Consider the following 12,827-nt stretch of genomic DNA (forward strand, 5'->3'; position numbering starts at 1 on the left):
TTCAGAATTGGTGTAATTAACATTTGACACTTGGCAAGACAGGACAGGCAGTATTAGAATTCTGTACACCTAGATATAAATGTGTGTCATCGGCATAACAGGGAAACTTTTTTCTTAGCTTTTGATATGTCCTGGTAGAATCACTGGTAGAGTGAATACAGAACATGTCCAAATAATTAAACTGGATTAAATACCCCAAATCTCAATTCTATTTCAAATAAAGAATGTTTTTTCTAAAACATAAAAAACATTTTTTAAAGAAGGAGTATAACCAGGGAAGAATCTGAGACCAACTGCATGTTTAAAAAACGAATTAAACCAATAGCAAGAGTGCCATAGTTAGTAGATAACATAGTGCAGTGCCTAGTCGGGATGTGCTCGTGCGAGTCTATTCACGTGTTTATGGTAGCAACGCTACATTCTACGCATCATGACTGTAAAAGCTCCCGTGAAAATATTATGGCCTACATCCTCGTTTCTATCACCGGTAACCGGCAGGTATGCTATTTTGTAAAAGAAAGCATACAGAGACGTCCCATGGTGGCCGCAGCCCCGCTGTTGTGTGGATTTTGATGGGGGTCCTATTTGCACTTTTTTACGGCTTAGCGCAGGCTCTAACCAAAGTCCAGCCGGACGGACCAGGTTTTCTCACCTTTTTACAGAACCACTGATCCAAATAACTTCACACACTGCACTCCCTCTGGTCCTCAGCAACACACACGGCAAGAATGAAGTAGATCAGTCCAAGGGTTTGCGAGATAATTGAAACTCAGACACACACACACACACACACACACACACACACACACACACACACACACACACACACATAGTATGATGACGGGCGGGTACAGGTATAGGGCTTCATATTAGTCATTGCCTCCTCCAGCAATATGGGAGAAATAACTTAACACCAGCTCATCACAGCTAAATCATTAACAGTGACAGTTTGGTCCCTGTCAGGGGATTATTATTTGTTAAAGAATATTAACGACTTAAAACACTTGAAAACACTCATCAAGGAAGGCAGTGACTAGAAAGGGAGGTTAACAAGTAAGTCAATAATATTGAAAAGCAGTTTAGAGTTAGGATGGCTCTTCAAAATGAGGTCAGATTAATAAACCACGTTTGTTTCCTTCAACTGCTTCCTGATGTTTCACCATTACGTCCTTCATAATATTGTAGACCACTTGCAGTTCATCAGCCTCTCATTAACTTTAGACCTTTCTACATATATTCTTCACAGCCTTGGTATTATCTACACAAGAGCAAAGTATTTATCTTGATATGTTGTGGAATAATGTTCAGCAGTAAATAATAGTTAAAGAGCTTATTCAGCTTAATTGTAAATCAGATTGCATAGAAATCACTTCATTTAATTTACTGAAAAATAACACAAATACAAGTGTTTGTTCTGACAACACATATTGACCATTGCACATGATCACACATGTTGACAAGCACTTTAATGAGAGGACAATACCTCATAAGCAATGCAAGAGAATGGTGCAATAATTACTCAGTGGACTGTGTTGCACTACATAATAGATGCTGATTTTAAATGTGCTTTTCATTGCTGTAAGGAATCTTGGAGAGTAGGTAGGTGTTGGATATGGAGTAGTTATGAGTTGGTGTTGATTTGTTTAGTTGAAGTGAGGCCACTAAACCTGTAACACTTGTCAAGCTGAAGTTAATTAGGAATTGGATATACTTCTGTCAGGCTTGAGCTACCAAAAAGGCTTAAGTAAAAGAAATGACGAATTACAAAGCATCGTCCTGCCTAGTACCGTATGTGTGTCTGTGTGTGTGTGTGTGTGTGTGTGTGTGTGTGTGTGTGTTGAGTACTGCACAGCTGGACACACACAAGAGCACACACTCTTTCTGGCAGACATCCACACCTTCACACACTTCACTGATGTTTCGTAATAAATATTTACGGATGCTTTCTGGCAGCTAGATAGTGTCCTGGAAGCCAGATGTAATTTACACATCTTTTTGATGCCGCCTCATTTTGCATTACATTGAAGTAGTGAGGGAGGAGAATAAGTGGTGGAGTCAGTTTAACTGTGTGTGCTTGTTATGCTCAGTAACCACCAAACTTTTTGTAGTAAACCACTAGGGTCAAAATTGCTGTTGGCCATGAGCCAAAGAGTAATCATGTTGCACACTGATCACGCACAATTATGACAGGCCTCTTACTGAAATGTGACTATAATCAAGATATTTACCTTGTACTCAAAATATCTTGTTGACTCAATCAACAGAATATGTTTACATCCAGAGGATTTACATAATTGGACTCCTCTGGAGTGCTTTCTTGTACGGATCAACATTTGGCTCGTGTGGACTACTTTTGCACACTCTGTGTATGCTTGTGTTGCTGTAGCCTCGGCACAGCTGCATTAGGTTGGGCCACCGAGCCACCTGAGGTCTGCTGCAGACGAACTGTCCAAGGCAACATATGGAGCCCCAAACAGACCCGGGGCGGATCAGGAGCAATCCAAAAGTTCATTAATAATCTATATTATCCATATCACTCTCCCTCTATCCCTGCACCTGTTATCCTCCTCTCACCAAATCCAACTTCCTCTCAGATTAATAGGCAAGGTGGCCATTAGTATCCAACTAAGGCTTTGGTACCGATGGGGGATGCAGTTAATTTGGATAATATCACTGCCACATGTCGTCAACAACAGACTAACAGGAGGCAGGATTCAGAGAGTGGGCTGCTCTGCTCACTGCCTGCTGCCAGCTGTGAGGTCTGGATGAACCTTGAACAAAGAGTTGTCTCTCACTCCCTCTCCCTCTTAATGTTCTCTCTCCAGCATCTGTGTTACCTGGCACACATACTCATGCCATAAATAACACCTGCACCAAAATACGCTGGCCCAAATTGAAAGGCTTTAATGAAGCTTAAGGGCAAGGGATGCCACCGGAGGGCATGCGCCGATAGATCAGGTCACAGTTTTAATTGATGTTTATTGCAGATTGCAGGTGCTTCCAAAATTAACTTAAAAAAGGTGATTGGGAACAGAACAGGCACTCTCACCGGTTCGTCTGTTGAATTACTGTATGGCTGCAGAGACACAGGTGGCAAAACTTCAAATGGCAGAGCCGGGGGCAGGAAGACAGCACCCAGCAAATTGCAGACATTGTCATGTTCGGTGTCACAGCGTGGCTGACAGGGCCTGTGGAGCTTGCCGGTGTTGGCAGCAATAAGAGCGCGCATGTGTGTGATACTATAGTTCCGGATTAATGAGAGATAAGACTAAGCCAGAGAGCATTGTCATTGTAACACACAATTCATCAAATGCCACATGAAACTACTGTAAAGTCTCAGCAGGCTTGTAGCCGACATACTACATGGAGTTCCTTGTTTTTCCCACTGCTCACATATTCGGGTGGAAACTGTTTTTTTTTTTTACAAAATGCAGTATCGAACCAAGAATGACAGTATTGTCCTTCTGTGTCTTTTGGCTCGATGCAGTGTGCTCGGCAGCAGCAGCTGTATGTGGCGGACAGCAAGGCCAGACCAAGACAGCATCATCCAGTGCTAATGAGAGACAGCCCTCCCATGAGGCTAGCAGAGATGTAGGAAGGTTTAGAGAGTTGAACACGAAGCCCGCGGGGGGGTCCATCCAATTACCAAACAAACTTGTTATGCTGTATTCAATTAATTTTTTACAGATTCTCAATTAACACTTTTAGAGTTTATAAGTCTGTAGAAAGACAATTTTTTGGAAGTTTTATTTGTCATTTAAAAGCAGCTGCTACATGTTTAATTAATAGGGAAGAAAGATTGTTATTAATCATTAGTATGCTTTTTTTAAATGACAGTTTTCCCTTCAATGAGTGCGGCGTAGTATTATATTGCTGTAAGCCTCTGCAGAGAATGGAAAATAAGTGTCTGTTTACCTGTTAGTACACACTTCACACCAGAGTCTTTGTATGACGGTAATGCAGAGATAAAAGCAGAATGCCATTTCACTGGTGTCGTTGAGTTCTAATCCCTCAATTACCGTTGTGCATTTTTCAAACTACACACTTCGCAGCCTATACAAAATCCAATATGGGAGATTTTCACAAGTCAAGTGTGTTGTTCAGGAAATTAGATTAGTTTTTGAACCTGTGACAAATTCCTTAGTTGTACCTGTCAAAAGTAAAGGCTCCCTGTTGGCCCTTATCAAATTCAGCAAATTCATTTTCTCTCCAGGTACGGGAGTCATGCCGGTGGAGGTTATTATTCTGTTTGTTTGTCAGCTTGTGATTTTATGCTACCAGTGGCTGCTTTGCATCCTGTGCCTGTTGTCTGCTGCCACCTGTTCCTTGCTTATCTCGCCACATATTACTCTTTTCTTTATGTGGATAGAGACTCTTGATCCGTGAGGGGGTTCTCACTCTGAAATCTGCTTTTTATGATGTGAGGATATGCAATTCTCATGTTCAGGGTTGAGGATGAGAGAAAGTGTGCACATTGCAGACTGGGTCTACCTCCCGCGCTGTTGTCTGCAGCAGAGAGTCTGCTGGGAGAAGCCGGACCAGGCCAGGCTCGCCTCATTTTGAGTCACGGTGCTAGCGAGCGCAGGCAGCCTCGGGCTTTTCACAGACCCGACGCTCACAATGCATTCTTCATGAGGTATTAAATGAATGTAAGAATACACACATACGCAAAGCAGAAAATGAATGTGATCTAAATGCCAGGCCCCCATGCTGTGGGCAGGCTTAAGCAACAACGCTGGAGGAGGATGTTTGCTCAGTGCCAGCCTCATTAAATCCAACAGCCCAGTCCCTTCGACTGGTCCACAAAGTTGAGAAAGAGCTGAAAAAGGTCAGGAGGTGGGATGAAATGAAATTAGAAAGGGGAAAAAGTGTGCCGGTAACGCTGCCACGTCGGGGTATTGATTTAGCTAATTGAAATGGCATCGAGGGAGAAACACCAGATGGGTCTCCTCTGGCCTGAGGTGGGGTGCTGGCTGGCTCTGATAGAATCCCATCTGAGACGCACTGTCCCTGGGGTCCATGCTGATGCCTTCCTTCCTTCCCCAGCCTCTTTCTCACGGTTATCTACAGCCAACACATTCTCTTGGTTGTGTTAATAAAAATGTTTTCAAGACACTTTCCACATGGGTTAGTCGAATAGCTTACTTGCAAAGCCTCTGAAACAAGAAAGTGTTTTGCATTTAGTTTTGTTGTCTATAAATACATAAATAAAATAGATACGAAAATAAACATTAGGTGAGGGATAAATACATGTATGACTAGATATTATGTTAAGTCTGTTGCAGCAGCCATGACTAACCAAACCACAAAGCATGTGACCGGCCTGGCAACCTGCCCTCCCCACAGCACTATCGCTTAGCTGTTCCCGTTTAAAATTTCATGAAGCACTTTTGAATATAGGACACACTTTTGTATGAATTACTATGGAATAGCGTGAAGTGAGGCTGCACAACAGTGAGACTGTGTTTGTTCAGAGGCTGAATACACACTCTCTTACTGTGCAGTAGCCACATTCAGCTTCACAGGGCATAGCATAAGTGTGTTTGTTTCTGCTCTGCTTTAGTGATGTGCCTCCTGTAAGGAGCAGTTGACCTGTACAGCAGCTTTGTCAATTTCTCATACGGAGAGTCACATACACTTGTGCACTTAACAGGTGCATGCAGCATCACTCAGCCTCGTCTTCCTCCGACACTGTGTTCCCTGCACTCACATTTTCAATTCTGACACCCAAAGTAAATATGGAAATCTGAATCAAAGCCTGAATTTGTACTGACCCTGTCAGGATGAGACATTTTGTTAGAAAATGAATCCAAGTTGTGATTATGGAGTCCTTTCCTCCCCATGTCTTTGCTTTTATGATCTTACTAATCATATCCTGACTGCCCCCTGGCTGCCTGTGTCCTTCTATCCTGGTGTTGCTCCGTGCTCTTTCCCAGCATGCATTGCCTGTAATTAAATAGGAGCCTGGTCCTCTTGACAGTGTCTGTGACTGCTTTCTCTGCCTGGCAGTCTCCTTACCCCCTCCCTCTTCTTTTTCTCTCTCTCTCTCTCTCTCTCTCTCTCTCTCTCTCTCTCTCTCTCTCTCTCTCTCTCTCTCTCTCTCTCTCTCTCTCTCTCTCTCTCTCTCTCTCTCTCTCTCAGACACACTCTCTCTCTCTCTCTCTCTCTCCTCTCTCTCTCTCTCTCTCTCAGACACTCTCTCTCTCTCCTGGATGTCATATGAGGAACTGACTCTGGTCTCTGTTCTCTGTCTTTCAAATGATTTAATTGGATGCAAACTCAGGAGCACGGACATCAATACGGAACTATATCTGCCATAAGGCAGAGCCATTAGTCAATACTTCACCCTCCACATGCCGAAGGCTTTTGTCAGACCTAATTACCCAGTACTGTATTCAGTGGAGCTTCCCCACTGGGGGACTGGGACTCCTGTGGGATCTGGTTAGGATCACAGTTCAGTCCCAGTGTATACAGTTGAGTTGGAAAGTCATAAAAGCAAATATCACTCACTATTCTCTTCCATTTAACACTGACAGCTAAATGACTGCAGTCGTGAGAGGTGCACATCCAGTTCCACTGGCTTCCTGGGTTTAGAGATATCTGGTCTTGAAGGCTTGTTGAGTACTCTGGACATCAGATGACAGAAATGAATGACACGCTCACCACTGTTTCTCCTTCGCGGTGATGAGAGCTCACACTCACGTTTTTAATAAAAGAAGGTCGATGCCCGGGTACAGATTAGCGCTACATCTTCTTAACATGGAGCCAGCCTTTTGTTGTAGGTCATTTCCCAAGGGAAACACACACTTTGTGAGAAAGCTATTTTCAACCACACAATAAAATATGCAAATGAACTGCATGAATTTGGAAACCTCGTTTCTAAATGGCCTATATTCGGGTTATGGTCAGACTGATTTGTGTTCAATGTGTTCACACTTCCAGTTAAAGCATAACTAGAGCAATACGTGTCAGGCATATGGAACAAAGTTAGTCTTGATGAGATCAGTGTTTTCACTTTGCCCAAAGCTCGTCTTCAACTTTAGGACAATCCACATAAGCTTTCCAAACGACTGCAGGAACAGAATTTGTGTTCTTGCCTTGTTGTCAACTTTCATTTTTTCCCACTGATTAACTATTTATTCAGTCTAAGGATGTTCGCGGACAGTTTTGGCCGACAAACACAAGCTCATTAGCTCGTTGGCCAGCTGAAGTGGCAGGTGCAATCTGCAGAACACTGATGATTGAAAGTAACCGTGGTAGTTGCAAAAGTTGATTGAGACTTTGACAGCCCCATTGACAAAGTAAATCTACATCCTGACAGCTTGATTATTATACGTCTATGAACGTCAGAAAACGACTAAATGACTACAAAATGTATATTTCACTAACCCTTTGAATATGTGTGCTTCTCCAGGGTGCCTCGTCCAGTCTGGTGGTCAAATTTGCAGACACCGATAAGGAGAGGACCCTGCGCCGGATGCACCAGATGGCGGGCCAGCTTGGCATCTTCAGTCCCATGACCATCCAGTTTGGGGCCTATGGCGCCTACTCTCATGCTGTAAGTCTCAGCCCGGCGGGGGAGGAGACGGTGAGCTTTAAAAACAAGAAAATGTTGTGATTTGAGGTTTGAATTCTCTGTTTCTCCCACTAGGCATGTGACACTGCCAGCGAACAGCTCCTTAAGTGATTCACACTATTAAATGGATGTTAAGAGTCCACATGTTCAGAGGCTTTACAGAAAATGCTGCACTGCTTTTTGTATTGTGTCTTTTTTATCCCTTCATTTGTCCAGGGAAGCTGCTTATCATGTACGCTCAGCACTTCACTGTTTTACTTTCCGACAGTTGTGAGAAACATTCCATATTCGTTTTTTCCAATCCCACATTTTCTGTGAATTTAAACTGCCAACCCAAGCTTGCCTCTTTGACATTTCATCTACTTACACATATGCCTTTACCCTCAAACAGAGGTGCACGTCATTACGAAGAAGCCAGACCCGCTCACCCCCTACCTTTTTCCCTGCCCCCCCCCACCCCATCCCCATTTCATATTCACACATGAAAGCCACAGTTTGAGTTAGGAGACTGTGAGCTCTTGCACTCACACTGTATCTAACATCTCATTCTGACAGGTGAGGATCGCCCACTCACTCAAAATCTCTCCACTAACTCTGCCACCGGAGTTAAACATATACTGTACCTATGGATATACATAGTCTCCAGCTTCCTAAACTCATCTCAGCACATAGCCTTTATGTTGTGTCAGTATAATAAGCACAAGGCCAGAGCGGTGTTACACTAGCTGGGAAACAACGCTGCAGGGCAACACAGACCACTCTGTTCAAGAACAAGGCTTGGGCCAAGCAAACAAAGATGTGAGAGTAAACATGCTCTGGTCCTGCGGCTATTTCACCCTCCTTTCCTTTTCTGTCCTTCCCTCCATCCCTCCCGCCATTCGCCTCTCTCCCCACTGCTCTTTAATCCTACAGCAGATGATGCAACAGCAAGCAGCCCTGATGGCAGCAACACAAGGGTCCTACCTGAACCCCATGGCCGCCATCGCTGCAGCGCAAATGCAGCAAATGGCAGCTTTCAATGTCAACGGCCTGGTTGCTACCCCCCATGACACCGTCCTCAGGTATATAGTAGTGGGCACACACACGCACACACCAACTGACACGGGTGCAAGAGCAGAGGCACGTGCAAAAACACACACACTCTCTCCATTGCTCAATGCTGCCCTGGAACACTTTCATCATTAGTAAGAATTATAGAAGCGGTAGTAATGTATTCATTCAAGGCCTTCCTGCTTTTGGCCTCGTTACATTTTTTAAGATGTACGCTCCATTTGTTGGGCTGAAGGAGACAGTGCCAGTGTTGAATTAAAGGAAGTCTTACTGTACTGTGTATTGAATGGGGCACTTGAAAATGCATAGCATTCTTTGACACTCATTGGCAGCCACATTATAGTCTGTCTCTCTCTCTCTCTTCTCTCTCATTATCTCTCTCGCTCTCTGTCTGTCGCTCTCTCCTTCTGTGTCTCTGTGACAGTGTGTGTTTTCTGGGAATACAGCCAATCCGATGACTTTGGATGCAGAGACCTTGGCTTATACAATATAAGAGCAAAGATTTGTGTGAGATAATCCTGGACCCCAGTCTGAACTATCTTTGTGGCCCTTGTCACGAGGAGCTTTGATGGCTCGACACTAAGTAGGCAGGCGGCCTGAAGGCAGGGTCATTGCAAATGTATTAAATAAAGTGGCTTGATGCTGTACCTGGCATTTGTAATCCATAAGGCCTACATATACCAAGTAATGCCTATCAAACATAATCCTACATGACTTAAATGCCCTTCACCTGGATTAGAAACATAATAAAAACCCATCAGCACAAAAGGGCACTGACAAGGTGACAGACTTGGACTATCAGACATTATGGTTTTTTTCTCGTGAGCCAATTTTGTACCACTGCTTTTTAAACCTTCCAATTTGGAGTTATGTACCCCAAGTGAAAGAAAAAAGGCTATAATAATGAGAAAATATTCAGAGTTCTGAGTACCTTTACCTTTATTAGGTTCTATTACAGTGGTGGGTGAGTGCTTTTCCCCCATGTCCCACCCTCACACCTTAATCAGTGTGCTACCTTTACTGATTTTAATAACTGTTCAGGCTGAATTGCTACCCTATGAATTTTTTACCAAACTGTACCTTCATGGCGGGTCAAAAGGTGCACATTTGTGCTTATGAGGGCCCATTATGTGGCTGTTATACATACACATTTCAGTACAAAAATGTACTTCCCTCGTACCCCTATCTTTGAGTTGCTAGCATGCGAGGCGTGCTCCCTGCGGTTTCTGTAATGACTCTGTATCTATTTGCAGGCACCAGCACACCCCCGGGCATCTCTGGCTCAGCCGTGCCCAGCCTAGCCACCACGATCGGGGTCAATGGATTCAGTGCCCTCCCGCCTCAAAGCAACGGGCAGCCCAACTCTGAGCCCATCTACACCAATGGTATTCACCCCTACCCAGGTGAGCCAATCAAGTTCTACATAAAAGAAACATGAGATATATTTGTAACATCTTGAGTCCTCTGACCCTGACACTTACAATTAGCTTCTTGCACTTGTATGTGAATTATTCTACTGTTGAACTTGATCTGAATAAGGATATCGCCTATTGCTACGATGCAAGTTCAACATGTCAGCGGTGACACATCGAATGATATCACATGGTACAGTTTAAAAGTTGACACGAGTGCTTTTTTTACTTCACACTCTCTTTACATCTTTTTCTGATTTGAACTGAAGCGTTTAAGGCTTGAGGGTCAATCAACAGTGTCTTTGGCAGATTTCTGAACAGCCAGCCCTAGCATCATGATGAATCCATCAGTTCATCCATCAGTCCATTACGGTTAATTTGATGTGTCTCAGCCCGTCCTCGGCTTCTTAATGTTGTCTGGGACTGATTCCTGAAGAATTGACAGACACACACTCCCCGTTTCTGCATTATGCAGAGGCAGCTGCAATTGTAATGAAGAACAAAGTGGTTTGTTTGGCATGTTGTTAATATTTGATGCAAACATCTGGGGCAAACAGGCATTTTGAAGAACGGAGATATGACAACCCAAATTTCTCCCACTCCCTGTGTGATCTTACCCCCTGATGGTTCTCTACAGCTAAGCCAATTTATATCTCGCTCTTTAATAATATCTCTCTGTATGTTTCAACGTCTCTGCGTCTGTGTTGACCGTTCTCCAACCCCTCCTTGCCCCCCCCCCCCCCTTCTCTGTCTCTCGTTTTGTCTCTCTTGCAGCACAGAGTCCAACGGTGAACGACCCTCTCCAACAGGCTTATGCTGGCGTCCAACACTACGCAGGTGATTTGTCTCTCCTACCTTCTCTACTCTCTCCATCTGTCCCCTTCCCTCTCCCTCTCCCTCTCCCTCTCTGTTTGCTACATCAGTAGACACTATGACAAGTAGAGATAGCCGGACGACCAGCCAATTTCCTCCTGGATTAAGCTACTTTACATTAGGATTGCAAAAGGATTTTCAGTTGACTTGATTATACAGCCACACAAAAGAAAACTTAATTCCAAAAGTACACAGAGAGCGGATGATCTGAACCTGCCATAACCTCCTACATGAGAGATGACATAGACCTCTCACAACCGCTGCTTTCTGCCTGACATCAGCTCTCATTAACAAGGCGCAAAGTCTCCGTCTCGTTCTTTGTGTGTCTGCTTAGTTGAACTGCAATCCACTCTCCTCTTGCCATACTCTTTGTGTAGTGATCCACCATCCAAATGAGCCCAGGCTCCCAGTCATAATGCAATTTATTTATGCAATGTCTAGAGGACGCAAATGAACAATGGAATAATGATTTGAGTTTTGTTGTGTCAAATATGAAAATGGAGATGTGAAAAATTCCACTGTGGTTCTCCCTTTGCAACAGCAGCCTACCCTGCCGCCTATGCGCCAATCAGCCAAGCGTTCCCCCAGCAACCAACCATCATTCCCCAGCAACAGAGGGAAGGTAAGAGCGAGCAAGCGCGCCCACCCAAGATAAAAGGTGATAATTGCCATGTTCCATTCTAATGTAGCTGCGCTGCTTTGAATTAGCGAGGGAGGGAAAAAACTGGCTGGGGAAAATGTGAGAAAAAGGCTCCCCATTTAAAGAGAAGAACATTAGCAGTGAGATGGAAAGTTACTCTGTCATTATTCAAAAACTGCACTAATTCAAACTTGCAGCGTTGGACTGCTTAATCAGTCCATTACAATGTGTTTAAGTGGTTATAAATATTCATCAGATTAATTAGCTGCATGCATAATCATTTATTACCATTCGTAGTGTAGTGTTCATTCTTATGCCACAGCATCAGATGTAATAAAGCATAGGATATACTGTGATGGTAAATCACTCTCATTCGTCAGTCTCAATTATTCATCTATATGATTGTATGAGACAGCATAGAGTGGCATGAATATTCACTATAGGAACTCTGGAAGTGAGTGTCTCCAACAATGCCAAGAGAAAAAGTTAGAAAAATGTTTGCATTTTTTTCAGCGGTGTGAGTGCACGGCAGGGTCACAGTGCAGACGTGCATGAATAAAGTATAGATTTATCCTCACGTGTCAGCAGACTAGTCGCTTTACATGCAGGCATCATTTTAAACCATGTGTTAAGGACGTGTCATCTCTCACTGCTACTTTGAAACATGTTCACCATTAGCAAGAATTATAGAAGTCAGGGTTACACATACACACATTATATCTCTCTCTGTCTGTCTGTGTGTGTCTCTCTCTTACACACACACACACACACACACACACACGCGCACACGCACACACACACACACACACACACACACACACACACGCACACAGACACCTATTCTGGGTTGAGCCAGTGGCCTGTCTGAGCTCTGGGTTTTGGCTGCACTCCCAGCCTGTCTCAGTTCGCTGCCACAGTCTGCAGCTCTGCCATTTAACAAGAGACACCTCAACCTGAATACATGGGCACAGTCAAGCCTCAGCTTCAACCTCCCTCTGAAAGCTAACAATTGCAACAATACAATCTATCAGTCTGTGTCTGTGTCTGTGTCTGTGTCAACAAAGAAAATCCCTCCATAATCCAAAAATATTATTTTAACCAGACACATCTTCACTGTTCCCTTTAAACAAAAAAGTCCTTTTCCCTTTAGCACAGCGACAGTGTGTCAATACTCCACAGCAACACTACTGACTCTGCACATTTAAGTAATAAGTAATGCAGTGCTGCCAAATACTTGTGGATGAACAAAAAAAAAAGCCCCAACTTGCTCAGGCTC

The 12,827-nt window shown here is 43.8% G+C and overlaps 1 protein-coding gene across 1 annotated transcript in view; it reads left to right on the top strand.

The window, feature by feature from the left end:
* Positions 1–12,827, top strand: part of celf6 (CUGBP Elav-like family member 6) — a 134,994-nt gene that overhangs the window by 102,140 nt on the left and 20,027 nt on the right. The window contains 6 exon segments of the mRNA XM_029455800.1: positions 7,415–7,558; positions 8,489–8,617; positions 8,619–8,637; positions 9,880–10,029; positions 10,813–10,875; positions 11,453–11,533. Coding sequence (XP_029311660.1) covers positions 7,415–7,558; positions 8,489–8,617; positions 8,619–8,637; positions 9,880–10,029; positions 10,813–10,875; positions 11,453–11,533 — 586 coding nt within the window.

Source organism: Cottoperca gobio, chromosome 3 (assembly GCF_900634415.1).
Source record: "Cottoperca gobio chromosome 3, fCotGob3.1, whole genome shotgun sequence".
Taxonomy (NCBI): Eukaryota; Metazoa; Chordata; class Actinopteri; order Perciformes; family Bovichtidae; genus Cottoperca; species Cottoperca gobio.